Raw genomic sequence first — 26,001 nt, forward strand, 5'->3', positions numbered from 1 at the left:
TCTCTTCTTCCTCTCTTCAGCCATGTGATAATAACTGATAGGGGAGAGAGGAAGGAAAGTCTGCCGGCCATCTATCTCCCCCTGCAGGCTGGAGGGAGCAGAAAACCTAATGCTCTCTCCAGCATATGACGGAAGCTGCTCCTCCTGACAGGAGTGAAATCGCGATCACTCACTGTCAGAGAGGAGCAGCTCCAGGATTGTACCTGACTAGCCCACTGAGCCATCGGCCCACCGGGAATCTCCCGGTAGTCCCGATGGCCAGTACATGCCTGATGGCACCCATTGCTTGGCCCAGTAATATGTCCCTCAGGGTAACAGGACTTGATCATCAGCATTCAGCGTGGAGTATTTATTTGCGCCATTGTGCCAGTGGTTTAAAGCTGAACTCCCGGCAAACAACGAATATTGCAAATGAAATACACATAAGGGGGTTGTTTTAAAAATTGTGGACTTCTGTCCATCAAGTTTTGAAATTTATACAGCTCTGTTACAATGCATAGCTCTATCTAGCGGGTCTTAAAAGTCCTATGCAAATTTAGACTTTCAGAAAGTCAGTATTTACCTAGGTTTAAAAGTGAATTATGGCTAAAGCGTTTTTGGCCACACTTCTCTTGTGGGTCACAGGAGTGCAATTACTTTTGCTCTCCTGTGACCCAGAGTAAGCTGACAGCGGGCTATTGCCCGCAATCAGCTGACGTGGCAGAGCCGCTCCAGGCTCTAAAAAGATCCTCACATTATTCTTAGAATCAACCCAGCTGAATGACAGCTAGCTCTGCCTCTCAGCATGAGGCTGAATGGTGGAGCCATCGGTGCCTGCCAGCTCCCTTGCCCTGTGCTCCAATAAGCGCTAGAGGAGCAGAGCGGAGAGCAGTGACCGACGCTCACTGCTCTCTACTCTGAGCAGTGAATGGATTATATGTGAAATCCACCTACTGCAGTATGTGCTTTCCCTGAGCAGACCAATAACTGAGTGATTAGTGGTCATGTGATAACCAGATTTGAGTTTTGGGGAGCTCTGGAAGCATGCTATAGGGGATGAAGTTACAAAGTATAAATTAGATGAAGCACATTATAGAGCCTTCTCTTCAACACTAATGATACATTTTGTTTCCTGTGTTGGCACCTGTTTAATAATAAATGCACTTACTCTTCATAATTTTTCTCCTATTTATATAATTACTTTATGAAAAATGTAGAAAAATATTACAAATATAGATTATACATACCGTTGTATTTCTGTGTGTTGCCTGTCACTATACTGAATTATGCAAAGATAGTATTTTTATGTGTAATATCTGACATGAACTTATGCACGTGCATACAAAATATATGGAAATCTTCTCTTTTTTTTTTTTCAGTTAGAGTAAAATACATTTATTTTTTTTCAGAATTATATGGGCTATACATAAAGTATGTGCTAATCACAAACAATCAATATCCTTTCCTACCTATATTATGTGAAAGGGCCATTTTGTGTGTTCATTGCTTGAAACAAAACGTTATTCTGTCTGATTGCACTCAAACACCACCATTCACACATGCACTTGCCTCGGGGAGAACAATTATAAGCAAACAACAAGTACTAGGTGATATAAGGGAGATATTTTGAAGCAGAATTTTTTACAATGAAAACATGGATTGATTTCTATTGCAAAATATGGCTTGCAGCTTGAATGGAGAATGCAAAGTTTTATTTATACAGTTGTTATTTTGCACCCTGAGGACCCAATCCTCCTCCCTTTCATTGCTATATCTATGATAGTTTTCTTGTTGGCATTTTTTGATTTTATTTATGTAAGGTACAGGATAGGCCTTTACTTGATTCTCTCTTGGTGCAGACCGCAGCTTTCAAAACAAAATCTAGCAAGATTATTTTATTTTGCGTGGGGAAGGGTTTATGCCGCGTACACACGATCAGAATTCCGGCCAGAAAAAGACAGATGAAAGCTATTCATCGTAAAATGCGACCGCATGTATGCTCCATCGGAATTTAGCTGTCCGAATTTCCACCAGCCAAAAATTGATAGCATGTTCTCAATTTTCCAGACGGAAAAACTTTCTATCGGTTATTCCGATCGTGTGTATGCAATTCCGACATGCCAAAAATCACGCATGCTCAGAATCAACTACGAGACAGAAGTTATTGGCTACTGGCTATTGAACTTCCTTTTTCTAGTCACGTCGTACGTGTTGTACGTCACCGCATTATAAATGATCGGAATTTGATGTGACCGTGTGTAGGCAAGACAGCTTGAGCCGAATTCCGTCTGAATTCCGTCGGGAAAACCATCAGAGCTTTTTCCGACGAGAATTACGATCGTGTGTACGTGGCATTAGACACTGTCAGGTTTTTATTGTTGTTAGTGCCCCTTTTAAAGGGATGTTTCCTCACTTCAGTCATGGGAAGGCCTCTAAAGGGGATACAGACAAAAGCAAAAACACATTTTTGTAAACTTGGATAGGGTTAGAACACACATACACACGACCAGACTTTCTGGCAGAAAAGGTCCGACGGTCTTCCCGATGGAGTTCCGACTTTCGACTGAGTTACGATGAACTTCCGACTTACCCACACACAAACGGACCAAAGTCTGTTCATTTTAAATGTGATGACGGATGATGGGACTAGAAAAGGAAGTTCAATAGCCAGTAGCCAATAGCTGCCCTTGCGTCATATTTGGTCCGTCGGACCAGCATACAGACGAACGGTTTTCCCGATAGAAATTGATTCCGTCGGACAGATTTGAAACATGTTCTATTTCTAGGTCCATCAGAATCCTGGTGTCACGGGGACAAATAGTGAGGGGTAATCTCACAAAATGCATCACAGATTAAAATAAAGACCTAACAGAAATTTTAACCCCCCCCCCCCCCCCCCCCACGCCATTCAAATCTTTAAAAACAAAAAAGTGGCTTGATTGAAAATTCGATAAAACTCTTCTAACCATTCTACTAAAAAGGTGTTTTATTACTCCCTGTGTCCCTGTTTATATTTCCTTTCCAGGTAAAAGGAAGTCAGAAGATATCTTCCAACATGGACACAGACAACAACAAAACTGAAAAAGCTTTTTAAGGGGGGGCAATCACTGCTCTTGAACACTACAACTGGCGACTTCTCTGTTTGTTCCAGTGAGTAAGAAAGAATGCATAGTACTCAGGATTCAACAGGTTCTTTCTGATTTAAGGAGCCTGTAACTTCTCTGGTCAACGTTGGCTGCCCAACCTTTCACTGCGTTAGAATATTATTCCACATTCATAATTCGGCACTTATAGGTGATATATTTTATTTATGGCAACCTTGCAAAATATATTTGTAATGAGTGAATGACCTTGATCAATTGATTTGATATGATTCTTCATCTAAACCTGAGTATTGCTTGATGTTTCTGGTGTATGTAGTTAGTTTGAGAATGACATAATAAGTTAACTGGTATAGAATGTCAAGGGAGGTCCAGAATAGACCAGTATTTATGTATTTAGAGGAATAATACATATTTGTTTATATCCTTTTAAGTTAATTTAGTGCAGTCCCAGTCATATTAATAAGTATTAGTATATAGTTACTTAATGTAGTTAAAGTGACACTAAAGATTTGGGTTTAAAAAAAAAAATAACAAACATATCATACTTATCTCCACTGCGCAGCTCGTTTTGCACAGAGTGGCCCCAAACCTGCTCTTCTGGGGTCTCTCTGCAGCTCTCTCGGCTCCTCCTCACATCAGATAACCCCCTGAGAGAAGTGCTCTCCCAGGTTACCTTGCAGGCACACTCCCAAGTCCAGCATTTGGCGTCCATAGACGCCGAATGCAGGACTCGGCCCCATCCCCCGGCGCTCGTGCCATTGGATTTGATTGACAGGCGCGGGAGTCAATGGCTGCGCTGCTATCAATCTATCCAATAACAGCTGAGAACCCCAGGGAGAGAGACAGCACGTTCCCGTGGGACAAGTTGCTGGGTTCAGGTAAGTAAAACAGGGGGGGGGGGGGGCAGTCATTGACAGGTGTTTTTTCACCTTAATGCATTGGATGCATCAAGGTGAAAAAACACGAACCTTTACAACCCTTTTAAAGTTGGTAGTATGTGTTCATATTAGTAGATGTTTGGTTATATGACATTACATGATCAGAACCTTACTACAAGTATAGAGTGTTGCATGTGGGCTTGTCAATCAAACTCCATATGTGACTCTCTGAGTTAGTATCTCCTTATGTATAGCATATTGCTGAAGTCAGCATAAATGAATGTGTGCCATATAAGCTTCTAAGTTTTTGTGAGGTTATAACATTCACATGTAACATAAAAAGCCAATGCTTCGATATTGAAGGCTAGACACACACACACACACACACACACACACACAGAGCCTAGAGATGACACAGAGATATTGACACAAAGACCCTTTGACAAGTTGGAATAGGTGATGACTCTCAGAAGTCCAAGAACGTCATTTCCTGCTTCTTTTTGGCTAGACAGTATGGAGACAGAAGGCAGCAGCCATGAAGCACATGGGCTTTCCTAAGCTTTATGATTATTTATTCTATTTTATACAATGTTACCTATGCTGAACTGAACTGTTATACTTTTTACATTGTATTTTTGATGCCAACTGGTTGACAATAAACTTACACTTTGTTTTAAGTCAATCTGACTATCAATGCTATTCATCCAGAAACGCCCTATCCAGATACAAGTATATTAGATATTGTATTTATTCTTCACACTGTTTCAAAGTTTACATTCTTTTCTCAGCTTCAATTCTTGAAGTGATACAATAGTGCCACTTTCTAGCTCAGTACCTCAAACACAGGAACTGCTTTCCTAAGTCACACACAACCTTCCTGTGGGAGCACTCGCAAACTGTACCTACCTGACACTTGATCATCTCCAGCCCTTATCCCAGGAGACATGGGACCATACAATAGCTAGCCAGCAGAACATTTGGTTCTCAACTCTTCTTCAACCCCCTTAATAGGGAAGAATCACACCCGGTTGCCCTTGCTTAGCAATGGAAATTTTACTGTGAACAAGGTTTTCAGTAAGGAAGCACATCCTTCACCGAACGATAAAAAATTCCTTCGCATAAAAAAAAAAAATATGTCCACGCAACCTCTTGTACCACTTCACTCCAAACTTAGGGGAAGAAAAAAAAAAGAAAAACCTCAACGCCTTACCTTCCTTTGCCTAAATCAATGGTAGTCCCACTTCCTTGAAGGGTAGCCAAGTTTTAGTCACTCACATATTTTCTACTCTCTCTCTCTCTCTCTCTCTCTCTAAGTAGAGTTCCTCCTTACTCTGAGGTTGATTTACTAAAGGTAAATATAGGGATTGATTTAGTAAATGTGAATAGACTGTGCACTTTGCAAAGTGCAGTTGCACTCTGCAAGAGCAGTTGCTCCAGAGTTTTGTAAATGAGCAGAAGCTCTGCTGACGTCCATCATTGAATCATGTGCAAGCAAAAATTCTGTTTTTCTTATTTTCCTTGCACGTGATTGGGTATTCTTTGCAAAGTTAAACTTTACATCATTTGCTAAGCTCTGGAGCAACTGCTCTTGCAGAGTGCAACTGTCTATTTGCCTTTAGTAAATCAACCCTACACTGTGCACTAGAAGTGCACTGCAAGTGCAGTTGTTCTAGGCCTGAGGGGAAGCCCTGAAATGAGGGGAAGCTCTAATGATTTCTATCATCAAATCATGTGCAAGCAAAAAAGCAGTTTTTTAAATCTTCCTTGCATGTTCCCCTCAGATCTGGAGAAACTGCACTTGCAGTGCACATGTGGGTGCACTTTCAGTGCACAGACTCTTTACCTTTAGTAAATCAACCCCGCTGTCTCTCTTCCACGCCACAGCCCCTGTGGCTCTACCCATGACTCCCTTTATAGCCCCAATCCAGGCAAGGCGAGTGGCAAGGTACACTTATTGCAACAATCTAGGTAGAACCATCCCTAAAAGGGCCCTACAAGCTTCTTACACTCATGCTCACCAAAAAAATGGTTTGGCTGATGATGGGCCTTACTAGTAACAGAGCTAACTGCACATCCTAATGCCCTTGAGGAGTTCTGCTCACAAGACGGCTCAGTGGATACTGTGAAAGAGAAAACATTCCTTGAATTAGACATGTCTAAATGATGAGTAAATCCAAAGATAAAGGCAACTGCAACACTTCCTCTACTTAGCAACCCTTACTGATCAGCCAAATGACCTACAGTATCATATTAATGACATAAGGAGGTTCCTGAGGCAGAAAGGGGTGGGTCAATTTGGACTTTTACAGGAAAAGTCAACATTTACAAATAAATTTAGCTGCCCAGTCTTTGAATCTTTATTTTCTGAAGGTCTGTTTGGTTGAACTGCTCGGGTCTGCATCAGGTTTATTTTAAAGTAGACTTCTCATGAAAATGCAAGATTATATTATCTGGGAGCCTCTACACCCCCAAAAAATACTAAACAAAAGCTGAAAAAGCAGACCATTTTAGGAAAAAAGAAAATAATACTTACCTTTGACCCAGTTTGTGTCTGTTTGCTAAAGGTGCCAATGATGTCAATGTTCACTGCTGCCTCCTGGGGAAGGACATGTATTTTCATGGGATTTCAAGCTTTCAGCTTGCTCAGAAAGCAGCAGTAAGATGCAGTGACATCACTGGCATGTTCAGGAAGCTGACAGAAGCTGTAGTCTTAAAGCGGAGTTCTACCCAAAAATGGAACTTCCGCTTTAAGTGATGGTGACCCCCTGACATGCCACATTTGACATGTAATTTTTTTTGGGGGGAGAGGGTACCCTGTTTTTAGAGGCAACCAGCTCCCACTTCCTCCCATGGTACCGTGGCGCCGGAGGTAAGATCACCCCCCCCCCTCTCTGCAATCTTCTGGGACAAGCCACAGGTCCCAGAAGATTGCCTGGCTATTCACAGCATGGCTCGCGCATGCGCAGTGCATGCCTGGCTGTAAAGCCACAGCCGGGCGCCCACAGTTAGAATGCCTTCACAGCGGAGAGGAGGGGGGAGAAGATGGGAGCTTCATGCGCCCGCAGAGCTGGACCATGTAACAGGTAAGTGTCTAATTATTAAAAGTCAGCAGCTACACTTTTTTTAGCTGCTGACTTTTAAATGGGTGGAACTCCGCTTTGAGTAAGTATATTTTCATTTTTTTTCTCTATCTTTCATTTAAAACAAATCAAACTATTCAGTTTTTTGGGTGGGGTAGGGGTTTCCAGATAAGCAGATGTTGCATTTTCAGGCAAGATTTGCTTAAAACAAAAAAAGTTCAATATTTTTGCGATGTGTTTTACATTAAAGCCAACCAGAGGCAATTTTCTAGCATACACAAGAAAGCGGTTCCTGCAGACAGCACCTTTACTTTCTAATCATCTGTTCTGTTGATGGTATAACGATCTTGCTAGCAAAGCAGCTTATTCTGAAGATCAATACATTTACACCAGGGTTTCTCCGAGCTGAATAAAAATGTTTTGGTTTTCAGATTCTACCCATATACTACTTTCTGAATCACAATGGAGTTCATTAGCTCTTTTCTTTTTACAGTGAATTCTTTGAAGGCTGGCATTGCTTGGTCAGATGAAAATTTCACAGTATGTACGTAAAGTTTTATGGTGCATTTCCACTCATGGCATCATAACCTTAAAGATTAACTGAACTTTCAGTATAAATCAGATAAATAAAGGTTCATCAAAGCAAAAGGTCTTAAAATTCATCTTCTTTAGAAAACAGCCACAGCCTGAGTCCTCTGTCAAGTCCTAACATGAAGGTCACTTGTTCTCTGTGTGGAAAAAATAGCCTCTCTGCAAAGGTCCAGCATGGCCTGTGATGCATTGGAGCTAGAGCTCTGCAACGCTCATGACATCGTAGCACATCCTTCTTCCTAGTTTTACTGCTGGATTTAGCCACAGATAGCAAGACGTTGCTAGCAGAGGCATACAAAAAAGGAAAAAATGATCAGGGGTTGTGACCTGGTGATGCCCCCTCTTTTCCTACCACCTTAGGCACTAGCCCATGGGTGTCTTGTGGTAATAGTAGCCTGTAGAGTAGAATCAATACAGATATAGTTACTGAACTTGCATGCATAAACAGATGTTTGAATGTAGATCTACAACCTTAGTATAGCCAGAGGGTAGAGGAAAACGAAGGCAAGTAGTGCAATATAAGTGTAGTGTAATGAGTATGCGCTATGTCTATGAATTTAGTTTTTGCCCAAAACTATAGTTAAGTTTTGGGGTTAATTGTTCTAAATTATGCTTTGGCATCAGTTTGGTTGGGCTGTATTAAGGTTCTGCCTGGTCATAGGTGGGGTTCGCACCTGTGAGAGGCATTAGAACGCAGTCTGGCTGGACGCATTGGGTACCAATCTCTCTCTCTGAGCCAATCAGTGGGCGTTTGTCTCACTGTGTATTCCAGGAGAGGGCACTTAAGGTGCTGAAGTCATGCGGTTCTGGGTTCCGGTCCAGAAGTTGTTGCTGACTCCGTGGTCCTGATCCTTCTGACCAGCTCCCAGAGGCCCTCATGGCCTGGGGTGTGGATCCATACGTTTCCGAGCCTCAGAACTGGCTAGTTCGAGGCGCAGTAACTAGAAGGAGGATTCCAAGGTGTTTTCCGGTGCCGTCTCGGGTTTGGAGAGGCCCAGCAACTCCTCATGCAACCAGGGGAGCACTCTTCAGTAAGAGGGCCATGCATGAGGCTGGAAGCTGGGCTGCTATGGACATTGATTGAATCCACATTTCTTACGGTTTCGCTGGACTAGCTGCAAGATTCTGGTACAGTAAGAAAAGTTCCTACCGCTATCCTTCCGGTTACAACTACGTTTTTCAACCAAGTCTGTGTGAGAGACTTTGCAAGGCTAGAATTACTTGTTGGCTGCTAGATCCAAGGTCAAGGATGTATCCAACAGTTAAGGAATCCAGTTGCGGGTGGCTATTCCCTGGATTATGTACAGAGAGACCTTTTTTGAAGTCAGCAGTTCCAAGCACCTGAGCTAAACTTTACCCTGATACCCTCTATTCCCAACTGAGAGACTGAGTTTGTTCAACTGTTTTATGCAAAATAAAAATCCTAACAAGGAATCGAAGTGTCGGTCTCTACAGTTACTGAGTCATCAACACTGGGAACCCCTAGACAAGGACAACGAGTATGAGCTGGTGGAGGTAATCGGTAAGCCCGGAAAAATTCAGCCGCTCCTTCGGGGGTAAGTGCTACATAAGGTTAGAATCAGACAAGTACAGATCCCCTTAGAAAATAAATATACTCAGTTTTGTTGGACAGCAACTGTAGATAAAACTTGCACCTAATAACACACCTAACCCTGAGAATGTCATGCAGGAGGCAGCGCTGTTATTAAAATGGCACACAGACTTCAGCCAGACTTGTGAAAAAATCCACTTATTGTCCTTTTGCAGCTATCCAACTTTCCCAGCCAAGCAAAACTGCAGGGGGCCCATTATCAGTAGCAGTGCCATTGCTGTCTCAACAGCTAGCATCTGTCACAGTTACAATGAGCACAGATGAAGATTTTTCATCTGATATAGTAAATGTTTTAGCGACTTTTAAAAGGAACCTGTCAGGATAGAAATATGGGAACTGTCTTCAATTACTTATTTTTATTGGACCTAAACGTAAAAAGTGAAGAATTGCTATGTAATAAGGAACATTTAGAAATTATGTTAGTTGTACCTAAGCAGTATCCCAAAAAATACCTTTTGTCTTGAGATTCTAAACAAATAGCTATGTACTTCCCTGTATGTGAGTGTGCCTAGGCACTCCTGCGCTTACAACCTCATTGCTGTAAATCAGCATTATGAGCCCTAGGCACTTCTTATTTCAGGAGATTAAGAGTGAGATGTGATGGTGTCTTGCTGGAGTAAAGGAAGCAAAGCTCTTTGTCTACCGAAATGGTGGCCTTCGCATAGAGACGCAGTGCAGAGTAAGGCATAGTAAATCAGTATTGGTAAAAGATCAGCTGCATGGAGTTTACAAGCAACATCGGTAACTATTCATTTGCCCTTTGCCTATTTTTTTTACATATTTCCATATGATACAAAGCTGTATTTCTATTCTTGCTTTACTACTTGATGGGTCATTGACCTTAAACAAGCATGTGCTTACCAGATGTCAGATCATCTAACATGCACCTGCTTCTTCTGTGTCAATGACACACTTGGGAGTGAAATCAGGATGATAATTCTGGAGCACGACCCTTAAAAAAGGAAGCAAGTTCAGCTCCCATATGAACAGATGTTTTTCAGAAGTATGCTGCAGTCAGTTCGAACAGCCGCTCTCTAACTTCTCGTCTACATAATAATTCCAAGGTAGTAAAGCTGAACCCATAATGAGTATGTGATTTGATAATGAGTGACCACTTTTAATTAAAGTGTTACTGAACCCAGAGCCGGTGTTCTGACACAAAGTGTCCGCCTATCGAATAGTGTCCAGGCCATACTGCGCAGGCTCAGCGACAAGGAGAAGCCGAACATCTCAGAAGGAGAACGGCGCCTGTGCACTGAGTCCAGGTTAAAGGCCCAGCATCCAAGTGAACATTGGGTTGCTGATAGTAACAGGACCCCTCGCAGGCTCACTTCGCTCGCCACGCTTCAGGGCACGGCCTCGCTTTGCACGGCTATTTTATATTCTAACTCTATGTTCAATTGGATGGTGGGGCTTGAACCTGGACTCTCTGCGCAGGCGCCGTTTATCTTCGAAGATGTTCGACTTCTCCTTGTCCCCCATACTGCGCAAGCGCAGTACAGGGCGGGCACAATCTGATGGGGGACACTATCTGATCAAACACCGGTCCCCCACAGTAAACTAAACATGGAAATGCAATTATTTTAGTAAACATAAACTGCTAAATACCCGTTCTCATCATCATCATCATTCTCAGCAGTATATAACAGTGTGACTTCTATTAGTGCCTGGTAAAAGCTTGTAGGAAAAGTTTTCATACTGCACTGGCTGTTCTATCAGGATGCAGGACTTCTGACCCTCTGTCTGAACAGAGCTGTTTGGCCCTGTGCTGATCACATGCATTCTCCCAAAAAAGAAAAATCTCCAGCAATACACACCAAACGGAGCATGTGCAGCCTGACTCCAGTAACTCTGTCTTATCCAGACATGGTTTGAAGTCAGTGGAAGAAGGGGAGGATCTGTGCATACAGGATTAAACAGCCTTTTTACACAATACAAAGGATTAACCCCTTAGGTTCCAAAATGAGTATTACAAGCGTGCTTTACTGCATATACAGACTGATTTTATGGTTGTGGGTTTAGTAACACTTAAAGAATGGAGTTTACCTATTTGACGGGTCTGTAGAAAAGTGGCAGATTCCTTCTAAAGAACAACAAAATATGAGTGGGAAACACATAGCTGTGCTCAAGGTTGGTGATTGAGCAGTAAGCGTCTATCAGGGAATATTATCTACCATGCCATTATTGGAATATACTTCTATTTCTACATTGTGCATGCCCATCAACAAAATGGGCACAAAAAGCCTAACAATACTGCCGTTTCAAAATATATCTTCCTGGCGACTTTTTAAAGATGGAGGAGGGAGCAGAAATATTTTGAGTGGAAAATTTTCAGACAGTTTTGGCAGTATAATATAATATTCATATATAATTTATATCAAATATTCATAATTAATGTATATACATGTTTTGTACATAGCCAAGTAAGTAGAAATATGTACATCTTTATCAAATTTAGTTCTTTCTCTTCTCTTTTCTTTCTCTCTCACTATACTTATTTGGGAATATTACACAGCAATATCAACGCCACTTCTTTTAACAGACCTTGACATGATTTACATCTTATTTACATAAACTTAAACCCTGTCTGCACTCTAAATATCCCTTTAAGGGACACAATACAAATTACTAGGCAACAGACCTTAGTAATAACATCAATTAAAGTCTTGTTCCATTGCCATTTTGTGATGTGCATCTTTCGAATACTTCTTATAGAAAGATAAAAATATATATAATGATAATGGGATTGTATGCACCTTTTGTGAAATCTACCAAAACGTACAGCTGTTTTATTTATATACTTGAGGTGGCAGTAAGTCAGTTATGTATAAAGTCAAAGGACTAAGAAGACTCTTCTGTATTCAACCGTATTTCTCGTAAGAGAATTCAAGTTCTTTGTGCAAGTTGTTTATTGCTTCCTTTCTGAAAAAAATCAGATTGATTCAGGCCTTTCAATGGTGTTTGGCCCTTGCCCAGATAAAATTCTTAAGCATACATTTCTGATAAGAAGCTGACTATTTGTTTGATGGTAAGTTCAGGTACCTTTCTTCTGTTTGAGTAGATGCTTTGTCCTGTACTGGCCATAACAGGTCTTGTTCAGCAAGACCTGATAGACTTTAAAGACAATCAAACAACACCTGAAAAATGTCTTCATTCTGCACAAGGCTTGAAGATTTGTAAAGAAGAAACTCTTCTTTTGAGGATGTAGAGTACATTGGCTCAAGGCAAAGCAGAGATATTAAAACTGAGATCAGGAGGAAAATGTTGTAGTCCATGGACTGGACTTGCTTTAACTGTGAAATCTTTCAATGATTGGACACTTGTTCACAGCTAAAAGTATAGTCAAAAATTCAATTATATGGAAGATATTTAGGTAGCAATATCACTTATAAACTCTTTACCAAGAAAACGAGTCTGATTGTCTGCTCTGTAGGAAGAGATTGAAGGAGTTTGAAGAAATCCAGAACACAGTAGTAATCATAGGAAAGTGTCACAATGCCTTTGTATTCTGGAACAGCATATAAAGTTAGGCCCAATGTACCTACTGCTAAAATTCGGTGGTACTGGTAACCTGAGTTACTTCTGAGTTCAGATCTTCTCCTCGTCGGCCTCGGGATCCTCTCCTTCGGCCATCCATGTCTAGTCATACCGGCTTGTCTGGAGCATGTGACTGAGCACAAGTGGATACTTGGTCCCGGGTAGTGTTACGGGCTCTGCTGAAACTACTCTGTTCAGCATGCGTACGAAAGGGTAGGCAGAACTCTCGGAAACATCTTTTGAAATTTTCATCTAAGAAGGCATAAAGCACTGGATTTAGGCTGCTATTGGTGTATCCCAGGGCAATACAGAAATGCCAGCTTGCCACAACGTAGGGATTCCTCTTGTCAATTTCCACCATGGTCCACACAATAACAAAGATATGGATGGGTGTCCAACAGATGATGAAGGCAGCCACCACTACTAGAACCATACGCGTTATGCGGCGTAGGTTGCGGTCTTTCTCTCTTGATCCAGACAGGAGGCGTACACTACGAAGGCGAAGGATCATTAACCCATAGCATACTGTAATTACCATGACTGGAATCACAAAAGCGAAGATGAAGACACAGATTTTGGTAACAGTATCCCAGTACCAATCGGGGCGAGGAAATTGAAGCATGCAGGTTATTGTACCAGCTGTAGAAGTAGAGGAGATAGGAACTTGTTAGTAACTGATTCACCCTCTGTTATTACACATACAAAAAAACAAAAACGAATTCCAAATATGGTAGCGCCGTCCTCACCTTAAAGTAACTTTATTTATAGTAACGGACAAATAGAAGCCCTATTGGTGGCAGCTCAATTTGTTCTGTTTTTTCTGTTTATTTTTACGTTCATCAAGTACAGGTGTTTTCACTATACATAAAATTTCTAATTGAAATTACATAAAACATTCCTTCTTCTGAAACCTGCTGCTAAAGTCTGCCCATTGCCTAGCAATGTCAACATCTTTGCACAATTGTGCCAACACGAGTTCCCACAATAGAAATGAATGCTGATCCACGTCTGTTATAAACACTTGTGCAGACACAGTAATGTAGCGCCCTCTAGTATGTGCTAGTTGTTAATGTAGGTTTGTTAGTATGTTTTTTTTAGTGTAGGTAAATTTAGTCAGGGCTAGGGGCTAGGCCTGAGCTGTGAATCTGGGTCAGGGTTCAGTGAGTCAGAGCTGAATGACTCATCCTGACAGCTGCTCTGGTGCCACCCCCAGTCTAGAATGTTATAGAAACTTCTAGAGCTAGTGGGTGGAGATTAGGAGGAGCTGCCTGGAATATTTATGAGAATCTTGGCCAATTCCCTGTAAAGGGCTGGCAGGGGGCAAAGCTTACTTCATAAATAGGCATGAGCCATGCCAGCAGGGGCAGTAGGGTGGAAGATGTAGATACAGTGCTGTGGAGGCTGTCGTGGCCCTCTGGGGTACCCCCAAGTCTAGGGGGTGATCATGAGCTGGGTGCTGGAAGGATCCTGCCATATAACATGGAGGAAGCCCGTCCTGGTGGTACGGGAGCAAGAGAGGGACAGTGTGAGTAGAGAAGCCCTACTTGGGATTTACTACCACATGTAGCCAGGTCTCCCTAAAGACAGTGGTGTGTCAGCTCTTCATTCCTTCCCTGGGAGATCTCCTGCAGAGTCACACGGGTGGGTTAGTGTGAGTCAGTCTGGGGACTGTGGAGGAAAGTTAGTCTGGAGGGCTAGTGAATGGGGCAGCTGCAGCCAGCTGGGTTGGCAGTGCCTGAAGAGGTGATGCTGGGACCAGTAGCCATAGGAAGGGAAAGTACAAGCTGATTCTGCTACACAACAGAGGGCTTCGGGTTCCTGCCTGCAAAGGGCTATTGCTAAATCTGACTGTGCCTGTCAGATCCATTAACAGTGATCCAGCTGCAGTCTGCAAGCAAGTGAAGTGCAGGAGGAGTGTCAAGGAGACTGTATATAGACTGTGTATAGGAAGATGTCCCTGAAGTTGTTGCCAACGTTTTGTTGCTGAAGTCAAGTGGGCATCCCATAACCTCCCATCCCCATCCAAGTTATTAACCCTCAATAAACCCTCAATAAACCACATAAAACAAAGCCATGGATTGTTCTCTGTCTCTGGAGTGCCTGTGAAAATTTGGTTTGCCTGGCTGTGCAGGGTGGCGGACCCCAGTTCATCTGCGGCTCCTAAGGGGGTGCACTTCAGTAACATAAATAGACACTGAAGAAGGGGCCATTTAAGTAATGACTATCAAAAACAAATTTTAACAGAGGGTGACATTTGGGTGGAACTCACATATAATCTCGGTTGTACTTTACCGCAAACATGTGCTTTACCCAGTTAGGGCAGAGGAACAGGTTTGCTTTTCCCATCCACTAGCTGGCAACCCAGAATATACGTATTTTTCCTTTGCTTTCCCACTGCATTGTTCAGCATTGGAAGCCAAAGGAAGTACCTGGTAAGTCACTCTATGTGATAATTCTGGCCTAATTAGTGCTGTCACACCGGGACTCCACAGCCCTGTGTAAGCACGGGCTTTTTTTGCTGTCAATATCTTAACAAAGTGGCATAGTAATAAAAGTAAAGAAACAATATGCTGCTTGGGTGGATAAAGTGAACCTCCATTGGTAAAGTACAGGTTCAAGTCAAGGGCTTATATGTACATGTGTCCTTTTTGACACATAAATTGTTATCAGAAGATGCAAATGATATTAAATAAATATATATATATATATATATATATATATATATATATATATATATATATATATATATATATATATATATATATATAAAATAAATAAAATACATTTATCTTTATATTTAAAAAAAAAAATGCATTATTATGCATATGCTTTTACATCCATCTGAAATTCCAAATGAAGTGTTGTTTGTATTTACATGTTACATACAGTACACTGACACAATTTAGCATACACATCCTTCATCTGCATAGGACTGCAAAAAGTGACTTATATCAGCATTTTTGTACAGAAGATGTAAAAGAAAATTGGCTCCCTTTTGTAAACAATGCCAATGAATAGTAGTATCCACACATTAGTACAAATAATCTTTGGCTTATGCTGGCTGTTGTATAAAAAAAATTCAAAATGCTGCCATATTTGTATCAAACATACACCAATGGCAAAAAATGAAAAAAGAAATTAAATCAGCAAGTGTCTTTTTGTATATAGAATTGTACTGTATATCACATGAAGGTTATCCAAAATGAAAAAAAGTTCTGCCTCATAAATAGTCGAAATTGCAATAGTTAATTAGAAATAATGTTTTTTTATAGTGTGGTACTGATTGCCTAATGCCATTTTTAAACGAGACTATATGCAAATAAAAATGGAGGAAGCTGTGATCTGATTGATACTATAGTCAGTAAGTTTAAGGAAATGTTAACTATTTTCTTTTCAGTGTATGGACCATTCTTATACTTTATATTACATAGTTACAAAGTTATGTATGTTGAAAAAATGCATACATTCAAGTTCATGTTTTAGAATTCCCATGATATTTAAGGATCTTAAACTATTACCTTAAAGTGATTCTATCACTCTAACAAAAACAATCTACTGACAGGTAAAGTGTGTAGGCACCTAGGCCTACCATAGGTATCTATAGACATCTCTGCACTACAATTTGGGGCATAGTTTAATTCAGTATTAGGTATTCCTTATCATGCCATGTACAGACAACATTAAAGCTCACAATTACCTTTATTTGTTTTGGTGACTGCCATAACCATGATTGGCACTCCAATAATTGATGACAGAATCCATATGCAGACATTTACAGCTTTGGCTTTTGAGGGGGTTCTAAAGTCCAATGCTCGCACAGGATGGCACACAGCTACATAACGATCCACGCTCATCATGGTCAGGGTGAAAATACTGGTGAACATGTTGTAGTAGTCTATAGATAATACGACTTTGCAGAGAACTTCTCCAAATGGCCAGGTTTCCATGAGATACTTGGCACTTTGAAAAGGTAAAGTGCTGGTTGCCAGTGCATCGGCCAAGGCAAGATTGAAGATGTAAATGTTGGTTGCTGTCTTCATCTTGGTGTATCTGTGAAGAACAGAAAATACTATAATCTTAAAGGATAATTTTCTGCAAAGAACCCTACATTTATTTGTTACAGGTACCTGCAATATATAGTACTGCCAATGTATGCAACACTTTACATATATATTGTACATTAAATTTCACATCAGTCCCTGCCTTCAAGGAATGTACAATCTAGGTCCCTAACTCAGATTAGGGTTAGGGTTATGTTTGTATGTATGTTCATACTGTACATACACATACTAGGGCCAATTTAGACAGGGGGCAATTAACCTACCAGCATGTATTTGGAGTGTGGAAGGAAACCCATGTAGGCACAGGGAGAACATGCAAACTCCAAGCGGGCTGTGCCACGGTTGGAATGCAAACCAACGACCCTGGTGCTGTCAGGTGGAAGTGCTAACCACTTGCTGGCACATAGCTAATACAATTCCAGCACATAAAAGCAAGACATGGCTACCCTTTTTTTTTCTTCTAATGTCACTGGTTGTACATAGGTAGGGAGGAAAAGGGTATTGTCAAAGTGATTCCTTTTAGTGACTAACTAAAATGACTGAAACATATATTGCTGCTGATTGGAGCTATGTGCAGCTGCTGTCCGACTCCCCTATGTGCTGCCAGCATAAGGTACTTTAACCCCTACTAAACACTGAGCAGTTACTACAAAAAAGTAAAAGAATCCCATATTTATTACTGTATATGCAGGCTGACTGCATTTTAGTAACAAAATATGAAGTGGGCTTTAAAAATAAGACTAGTCTGTTTTTTTCACTGATAAAAATAAAAAAGTACCTTAGATGTCAGAAACCCTAATTTAGTTCTAACCCTTAGGTTGACCCTAATACATAGTGTCAATAAAATCTTGTTTCATTATCATTGTATAAGTAAAGATTGCCATAGTGATTCTCATCGCATTGGTTTGTGCTTTTGTAAAAAAGCATCAAAATTCGGTTTTCTATGCTTTGGGTTTTATTGCCCCAAAATTGTTGAGGATGGCATCTCTGAAATTCTAGTCTGGGGCTGAAGCAGTATATATATATATATATATATATATATATATATATACTATGGTGGTTACATGCAATGCCTCCCTCTGACTACATTTTTCCAAGGAAACATTGCATTATGCGTAGGCATTATTCTGGTACCTTCTGCCTGCTACCTCCTGGTACCTGCCTTAGGGTGCCAGGAAAAGGGGGTGGTAAAATCCAAATCCCCAGCCACTTGCTGGGGTTTTTGATTTTCACAGTGCTGAAGATGTGTTTTTTTACATACTGCCGGCTACTATAGTGTCGGGGAGTGTGTGTACTTTAGTAAAGTCGACTTTCATGTGGGAGTGATAGAAGCAGCTGTGAAGCCACCTATCACTCCCACCACTGCTGCTATGTGCCAACTTCCCCCTCATCATGCTCACAAGGCTCCGCTATCCCACCTCCGCTATCCCACCTGGTGCTGTCATGGCGGGTATCACTGGGGCAACGGGAGCTTAGCGGACCTCCGTTTTCTCAGCCTCCATCTTGTACACAGACCGAGAGGTGATGTGTATGACATCACTTTCTGGACTGGAGCTGTCATTCTCTGAGATCAGTGCTGGGGTAAACAGCTGATGGAACATGGTCTGTGTTCCATCAGCTGCAGTAGATTAGAGAAGAGACATCCAGGGTCTAACAGACTGCCGGTGTCTCCATAAAGAGAACCTGTCACCTATATGCTATCACTTAGAGGGCTATTGGTCCCCTATGTGATAACAATAAAAGTTATGTAACAATAAATAAAAATGAAACCAAAATTATTTTAACAATATAAGGAGGCATGTAAAAAATAAATAATTTTTTTAGAGTCCCCCCACATACACACCCACACGTACCAAAATGTGTGCGTTGGGGCACCTATGTATAAAAATGGCAATTATCCTGCACATGTTATATATCAGCTCGCACGCCAGAGTGAAAGCAATCATTTTAGCACCAGTGCTCCTGCATAACTCTAAACTGATGACCTGTAGGGGTTTTTAAAGCGTTGAATGTTAGAAAAGTTTTAAATGTTTATTGTGTGATTATTAAAAATACCCGAGACTGATTTTTAAGATGGTATCTGAGCACATGTTGTATTAACTTGCTATATCTTTTGTTTTAACTGCCCCCATAGTAAAATATAGAGTGATTAGGCTTTACCATATATGGTAACCAGGGCCGCCATCAGGGGGGTACAGGCATTACACCTGTAAGGGGCCCGCCTATCTCCAGGGGCCCAGAGCCCCCCCCCAACAATCAAGGTGTTACCATTGAGCAGAGAAAAAAAGAGATCACAAAACTTAACATCGCTAGCACAACCCCCCTGCTTATCTGTTATCGGCTCACAGCAGGAGAGGAGGAAAGTAAATATGAAGAGATCGCCTTTGCTACCACCAGCACTAACAGTTTATCGGCTGAGGAGGAGGAGAGAGGAAACATGAAGAGATCACTAATGTAATGTTCGCCAGCATCCCCCCCCCCCCCCGCACCCTCAGTTTGCTATTGGGGAGAGGAGGGGGCGGAAAGAAAAAGAAAGCTTGCAGAGATTACACTCACAACGGCTAATTCTCTGCTTATCCATCCCTGTGGAGGCAGAGCCTAAGGATTTGCTGGACTTGAACTGTGATGGGCAAGACAGGGCCAGGGGGAGTGCAAGCTCGTCGACAGTGCACATGGGCAGGGACACCAAAAACAGATCGGAGAGTGCAGCATGGAGGGTAAGTCGCAATTTAATGTGTCCTGCTGACTGTGCCCCCATGTGCTGTTTATCTCCTTTTTCTTGGATGGGACACCCTAAGACCCCTTTCACACTGTGCCGCCACCATCATCAGCAATAAGGCAGCGCTGCTTTACCGTCGTCTTAGCAGCGCTATTCTGCCACTAGTGGGGTGTTTTTAACCCCCTGCTAGCGGGCAAAAAGGGGCTAAATCTGCCCGCAAAATGCCGCCGGAGCGGCGTTTTTCTGGTATCGCAGCGCTGCCCCATTGATTTCAATGGGCATGAGCGGAGGAAGAGCAGTGAGTTCACCGCTCCTTCATCACTCCAAAGAGGCAGCTGGCAGGACTTTTTCGGATGCCCTGCCAGCGCACCACTCCAGTGTGAAAGCCCTCTGGCTTTCATACTGGAGTGAATGGAGCCGCTTTTTTCAGGCGCTATGCAGGCGCTATTTTTAGCGCTATAGCGCCTGAAAAATGTCTGCAGTGTGAAAGGGGTCTTAGGCTGACTATATGTAAGAGTGTTAAAATAAAAATGGGTGCACCGAAGAACTCGTGGGATGGTCAGTGGGCCGATTCAGTGGGACGACCAGTGGGCGGGCCCTGGAGAATGTTGGGGGTCGTGCCCCGGGGGGCCCAGGCCTAAAGCTCTTTAAGGGGCCCCAAAATTTCTGATGGCTGCCCTGATGGTAACAGATTGTACGGGAACACTGATTAGCAAATAAAGTATGTACCATGATGAACCAGGAGCTATCAGTGTTTCCTCAGCCAATAGAAGCATTATAGCTGTATTATTGTAAGCATTAGGAGGGGGGCTGTACATCCCTCTGTGTGATTTCTGCTCCATCCTTTGGCTTATAAGCATCACTCAGAATGTACTGCTACATTTTGAATAAATTACCTTCACCTTGAGAAGCCTGGAGTTTGACTGATCACAGGGGAAGAATAATCCTAACATCATCATCTTTTATATTTTGTGAAAAATTAAAGGTTACGGCGTCAATAACTAAATATCCCAGTGCTGCACCTAAAATTATTGATATACCGTATTTATCGGGGTATAACACGCACTGGCGTATAACACGCACCCCAAGTTTAGGAGGGCATTTTAAGGAAAAAAGTTTTAGGAGGGAAGTTAAGGAAAAAAAAAAACTTACATTTAAATGCCCGTCAATGCAGCCTTATCAGTGTGCATCTGCAGCCTTGTCCATCATTGCAGAATGATCAGTGTCATTTGCAGCTTGCCCAGCATCATTTGCAGCTTGCCCAGCGCTGTTTTCAGCCTTGCAGAGTGTCATTTACAGCTTGCCAGTGTCATTTCCAGCTTGCCCAGCGCCGTTTGCAGCCTTGCCCATGTTTAAATATCCCGCCGCCGAGAAAGACCGAGCCAGCGCCGCCGAAAAAGACCGAGCGCCGCCGAAAAAGACCGTGCCGTCTACTCGGCTCCGCTCGTAGTCCCGCCTCCCTGCTGTTTATGGAGCGAGCGCTGCCGAAAAAGACCGAGCCGACTCTACTGTGTATTCAGCTTGGCGGGACTGCAAGCCGAGCCAAGCCGAGTACACAGTACAGTCGGCTCGGTCTTTTTCGGCAGCACTCGCTTCAGAAACAGCAGGGAGGCGGGACTACGAGCGGAGCCGAGCAGACGGCTCGGTCTTTTTCGGCGGCGCTCGGTCTTTTTCGGCGGCGCTCAGTATTTTAGACTCCCAGACAGTGGGGATCTGCGTATAACACGCACCCACGACTTTCCCCCGATTTTAAGGGGGAAAAGTGCGTGTTATACGCTGATAAATACGATACTAATAATTCATGAAAAGTGTGTATAAAGGGTGCTACCTGGATAAAACTATATAAGTGATAAATTAATAATTCCTTATATACTGGTAAATACAAGTGATCAAAAAAACACAATTCATCAATTTACATCAAAGTCCATAAATGTCTATATAGACAATTCTTCAATGTATGCTCCAACACAGTGCTTCTAAAATAATATGTGCTCCCAAACTTCCAACACAATAGTGCTTCACCCGAAGTGGCTTTAAAATGCACTCACCAGAATTCCTCGGCCAACAAGTGACCATAAAGCATGTAATGTGAGAACCTCCTCAGTTCATAGGTCTATCTCCACATCTATTTCACTCTTCCATGTGTGGCTACCATACGATCACAGTCGGATATGCAGTGGAACGTGGAAGAAACTCTTTCCATTATCAACTATCATCTGTCTCCCATCACGAGACTCTGTGGAATTGGCTCAGCCACAAAGAGCCACAGAAGGCAGGTATAGTGTAATATTGCTTTTTTATTTTAAAAGCTGCTCTTACATATGTCCATTCAGATGCAGAAAGGCACAAAAGCAGCTCGAGGGTTTGTATAACCAGTCCCGCACCACTGTGTGACTAGCGGCGTGTGTTCCAACTACCCAGCAGAAGTGGAGGGCTCCTTTCAATTTACGTGTCAAGCCTCTCTTTTATGCATTTCACGCTCAAGCGTGCGTCATCAGGAAGTGAGGCTGACGCCATTTTACCAGAGCCTAAATAGTAGTTAGCCAGACGCCATTGGTCAGGATCAACCAATATAAATTTTAGCATCTCTAATTTTCTCTAATTTGTGTCGCATTGAATGTGCCAAATGTAAAAGTGGAGCTAATTAAGACCAATTCTCTTTTAGCATATAGAGAAAAACTGGCTCAGACAGATTTTGCGAAAGTAACAAAGCATGAGCCAAATTCAAGTACAAGTTCTAGACAGGTGATGTATATGAATTTAGTGCATTCTTTACTGTACTTTTAGAAGGCATGAGAGACACTTTTGCAAAATCTGCATGCACCAGTCTTTATGAAGTCCAGGGATTCTGTTAGTTCCCAATTATATTCCAACAAATGCATTATCTAAAGCAGGGGTCTCAAACTAGCTGTTGTGAAACTACAAGTCCCATGAGGCATTGAAAGGCTGACAGTTACAAGCATGACTCTCACAGGCAGAGGCATGATGGAACATGTAGTTTCGCAAACAGCTGGAGGGCCACTAGTTTGAGACCCCTGATCTAAAGTCTTCAATACAGCCTGTTCTCTTTTCCCACTCTGTCTAGGGATACATACAGGTTGCCCCTGAATAGGGATGAGCCGAACACCCCCCGGTTCGGTTCGCACCAGAACTTGCGAACGACCCCCGCGTTCGATACGAACGTTCGAACCCCATTGAAGTCTATGGGACTCGAACGTTCGAAATGGAAAGTGCTAATTTTAACGGCTAATATGCAAGATAGTGTCCTAAAAAGGGTTTGGGGACCTGCCTCCTGCCTCAGGGGACATGGGTCACTGCAAAAAAAAGTTTTAAAAACTGCCGTTTTGGCGGGAGCACTGATTTTAATGACGATTAAAGTGAAAAAAAAAAAGGTGAAATATTCCTTTAAATATGGTGCCTGGGGGGTGTCTGTAGTATGCCTGTGAAGTGCCACGTGTTTCCCGTGTTTAGAACAGTCCCTGCACAAAATGACATTAAACGGAAATAACACCATTTAAAACTGCTTGCGGTTTTATTGTTATATCTGGTTCCTGCAATATGGTTGAAAATCATTGAGATTACCAGCCTATTTGGGTCTTGTACGCATATTAAGGGGAACCCCGTACCCATATTAAAAAAAGGAAATGCGTGTGGCCCCCAGGCCCTATATACTCAGAACAGCAGTATACAGGCGGTGCAAACAAGATAGGGACTGTGTAGGTTTGTTGTGTTAAGTTGAATCTGTTTGTAATTTTCAACTGGTACATTTTTAAAGTGTAGCTCCAGTCAAAAAAACTATTTTTAAGCTTTTTGGAAAACATAGGGAAGGGTTATCACCCCTGTATAATTTGTTTTGTCGTCCATCTTTTTTCATCTCACTTGCTGCTGTCTCCTTGCGTTTGCAAGTAGGAGATGTTTGTAAGTTGGATGTTTGAAAGTAGGGGCCTGCCCTATATTATAGCGGTATGTACTGGGTACAGAGCACGCAGATAGCACGCACTATCTCCTAACACTACTGACTGCAAGCTCTATTATTAACCACTTGACCACTGGGCACTTAAACACCCTTAATAACCAGACCAATTTTCAGCTTTCGGTGCCCTCACATTTTGAATGACAATTACTCAGTCATGCAACACTGGACCTATAGGAAATGTTTGTCCTTTTTTTCACACAAATAGAGCTTTCTTTTGGTGGTATTTAATCACCTCTCAGTTTTTTATTTTTTGTGCTATAAAAGAAAAAAGACCGAAAATTCTGCGAAAAAATGAATTTTTCTTCGTTTCTGTTATAAAATTTAGCAGATTAGTAATTTTTTCTTCATAAATTTTGGCCAAAATTCATACTACTACATATCTTTGGTAAAAATAAGTACAAATTGGTGGATATTATTTGGTCTTTGTGAAAGTTATAGAGTCCACAAGCTATGGTGCCAATATCTGAAAATTGATCACACCTGAAGTACTGACGGCCTATTTCCTTTTTTTTTTTTTCCACAAAATTGTCATATTATCAGGTTATTTCACACACACAGCATATGCATACCAAAAGACCCTGGAGAATACAATGGTGGTCGTTGCAAATTTTTATCTCACACGGTATTTGCACAGCAATTTTTCAAACGCGTTTTTTTGGGGGAAAAAACAGTTTTGTGCTTAAAAAACAAACAAAAAAAACAGTAAAGTTAGCCCAATGTTTGTATAAAGTGAAAGATGAAGTTATGCTGAGTAAATAGATATCAAACATGTCACTCTTCAAAATTGCACATGCCCGTGGAATGGCGCCAAACATTGCTACTTAAAAAATCCCCATAGGCGACGCTTAAATTTTTTTTTACTGGTTACATGTTTTGAGTTGCAGAGGAGGTCTAGGACTAGAATTATTGCTCTCGCTCTAACGTTCTCGGCGATACCTCACATGTGTGGTTTGAACACCGTTTTCATATGTGGGCGGGGCTTACGCATGCGTTCGCTTCTGCATGCGAGCACATGGGGACATGGGCGCTTTTTTTTTTATTGTTCATTTTACTTTATTTATTTTAGTTTGACATTTTTTTCCCCAAAAATATATTTTTAATTCAATCTTATTTTATTCAGAAAAAAAGGGTGAGAAAGAGAAGGTAAACAACACAAGCAGTAACAAGATACACCAACAGTATGCTTCGTATATGCCTGAACAAAAACATGTCTATGTTACATATAAATGGATTGACAGCACGTAAATAAGGCCTTCCAGGAAACCGTCAATGAGACCAATCCATGTTTGCGGGGGAAGGGGAAAAGGAAAATAGAGAAGAAAAAAAAAATATATATATATATATATATACATATACATACATATATATACACATAAGCAAATACATACAGAAAGAGTAAAATAAATACATCGTATAATCTAAAGAACCTTTCGTCTTCAGTACTGCCAGGGGGGTTCAAAACTGGCCCCCGCGCAGAACTCCGGACGAAGTTATATAAAAATCTGCAGGGAAGATATTACGTAGGGTTCTTACACCAGTTCAGGAACATTAGATAAGTCGGAGCCATGGTACATTAGCTAGATGTATTCCTAGGGGTGTATGGAAATATATAAAAAAGAAAGAGAATCAGGGACATAGAAGAGGGGGCACAGAGATAGGGGACGAGAATCGCTCCATCATGGACCCAGTGCGACGTCGTCCAGGCCACGCTCAGCCCAGGAGATAAACTCAGAGGAATATCGGAACATGGACCAAGATGTCCAGGTGAGAGTAAACTGTTCATTTTTACCACATTCCTCTGCCAACAGACGTTCCAGGTCCCTTATGCGGTCCACCTCCATAGCCCAGTCCCCAAGGGAAGGCATGATCATCGATCTCCAGTGACGGGGGATCACTACCCTGGCCGCCGCCAGGAAGTGTCGTAAAATATCTTTTTTGATGGATTTGAATGTACCAGGGAGTATAGATAAGAGAGCCACTTCAGGTGAGGGGTGTATAGAGGTCGCCATCAGCTTACAGTAAAGTTTGAATATCTGTTGCCAATACTTTTGTACCGGAGGGCATTCCCACCATATGTGTAGCATGGTTCCCCGGGAGCTAAGACACCGCCAGCAGGTATCTGGTACTCCCGGGTTGAAATGGTTTATCGTCGATGGGCATCTGTACCATCTCGTCACCAGTTTAAATCCCTTTTCCTGGGTCTTAGTGGCCAAAAATATATTTTTGATCACTTTTATTCCTATTACAAGGAATGTAAACATCCCTTGTAATAGGAATATGGGGTGACAGGTCCTCTTTACAGTGAAATCTGGGGGTCATTATGACCCCACATCTCACCTCTAGGCTGGGAAGCCTGAAATAAAAAAAAAAAAAAAAGATTCTGGCTTTGATCGTACTGGCGAGTTGGTAGAAGCACCGGAGGGCGGTGAGGGGTGGGGGGCGTCTATGGCTGGGTATTTCAGGG

At 41.9% G+C, this 26,001-nt stretch overlaps 1 protein-coding gene across 1 annotated transcript in view; it reads right to left on the minus strand.

The window, feature by feature from the left end:
• Positions 1 to 2,870: 2,870 nt before the first annotated feature.
• LOC143982344 (delta-type opioid receptor-like) overlaps positions 2,871 to 26,001 on the minus strand; it is a 48,763-nt gene continuing 25,632 nt past the window's right edge. The window contains exons 2-3 of the mRNA XM_077480980.1: positions 16,479 to 16,831; positions 2,871 to 13,420 (exon numbers count right to left, since the gene is read on the minus strand). Of these exons, the coding sequence (XP_077337106.1) occupies positions 12,888 to 13,420; positions 16,479 to 16,831 (886 nt within the window). The 3' untranslated portion in view covers positions 2,871 to 12,887. The remainder of the gene's footprint in view (positions 13,421 to 16,478; positions 16,832 to 26,001) is intronic.

This window comes from Lithobates pipiens, unplaced genomic scaffold (assembly GCF_037356315.1).
Source record: "Lithobates pipiens isolate NorthernLeopardFrog02 unplaced genomic scaffold, aLitPip1_a1.2 Scaffold_16, whole genome shotgun sequence".
NCBI lineage: Eukaryota > Metazoa > Chordata > Amphibia > Anura > Ranidae > Lithobates > Lithobates pipiens.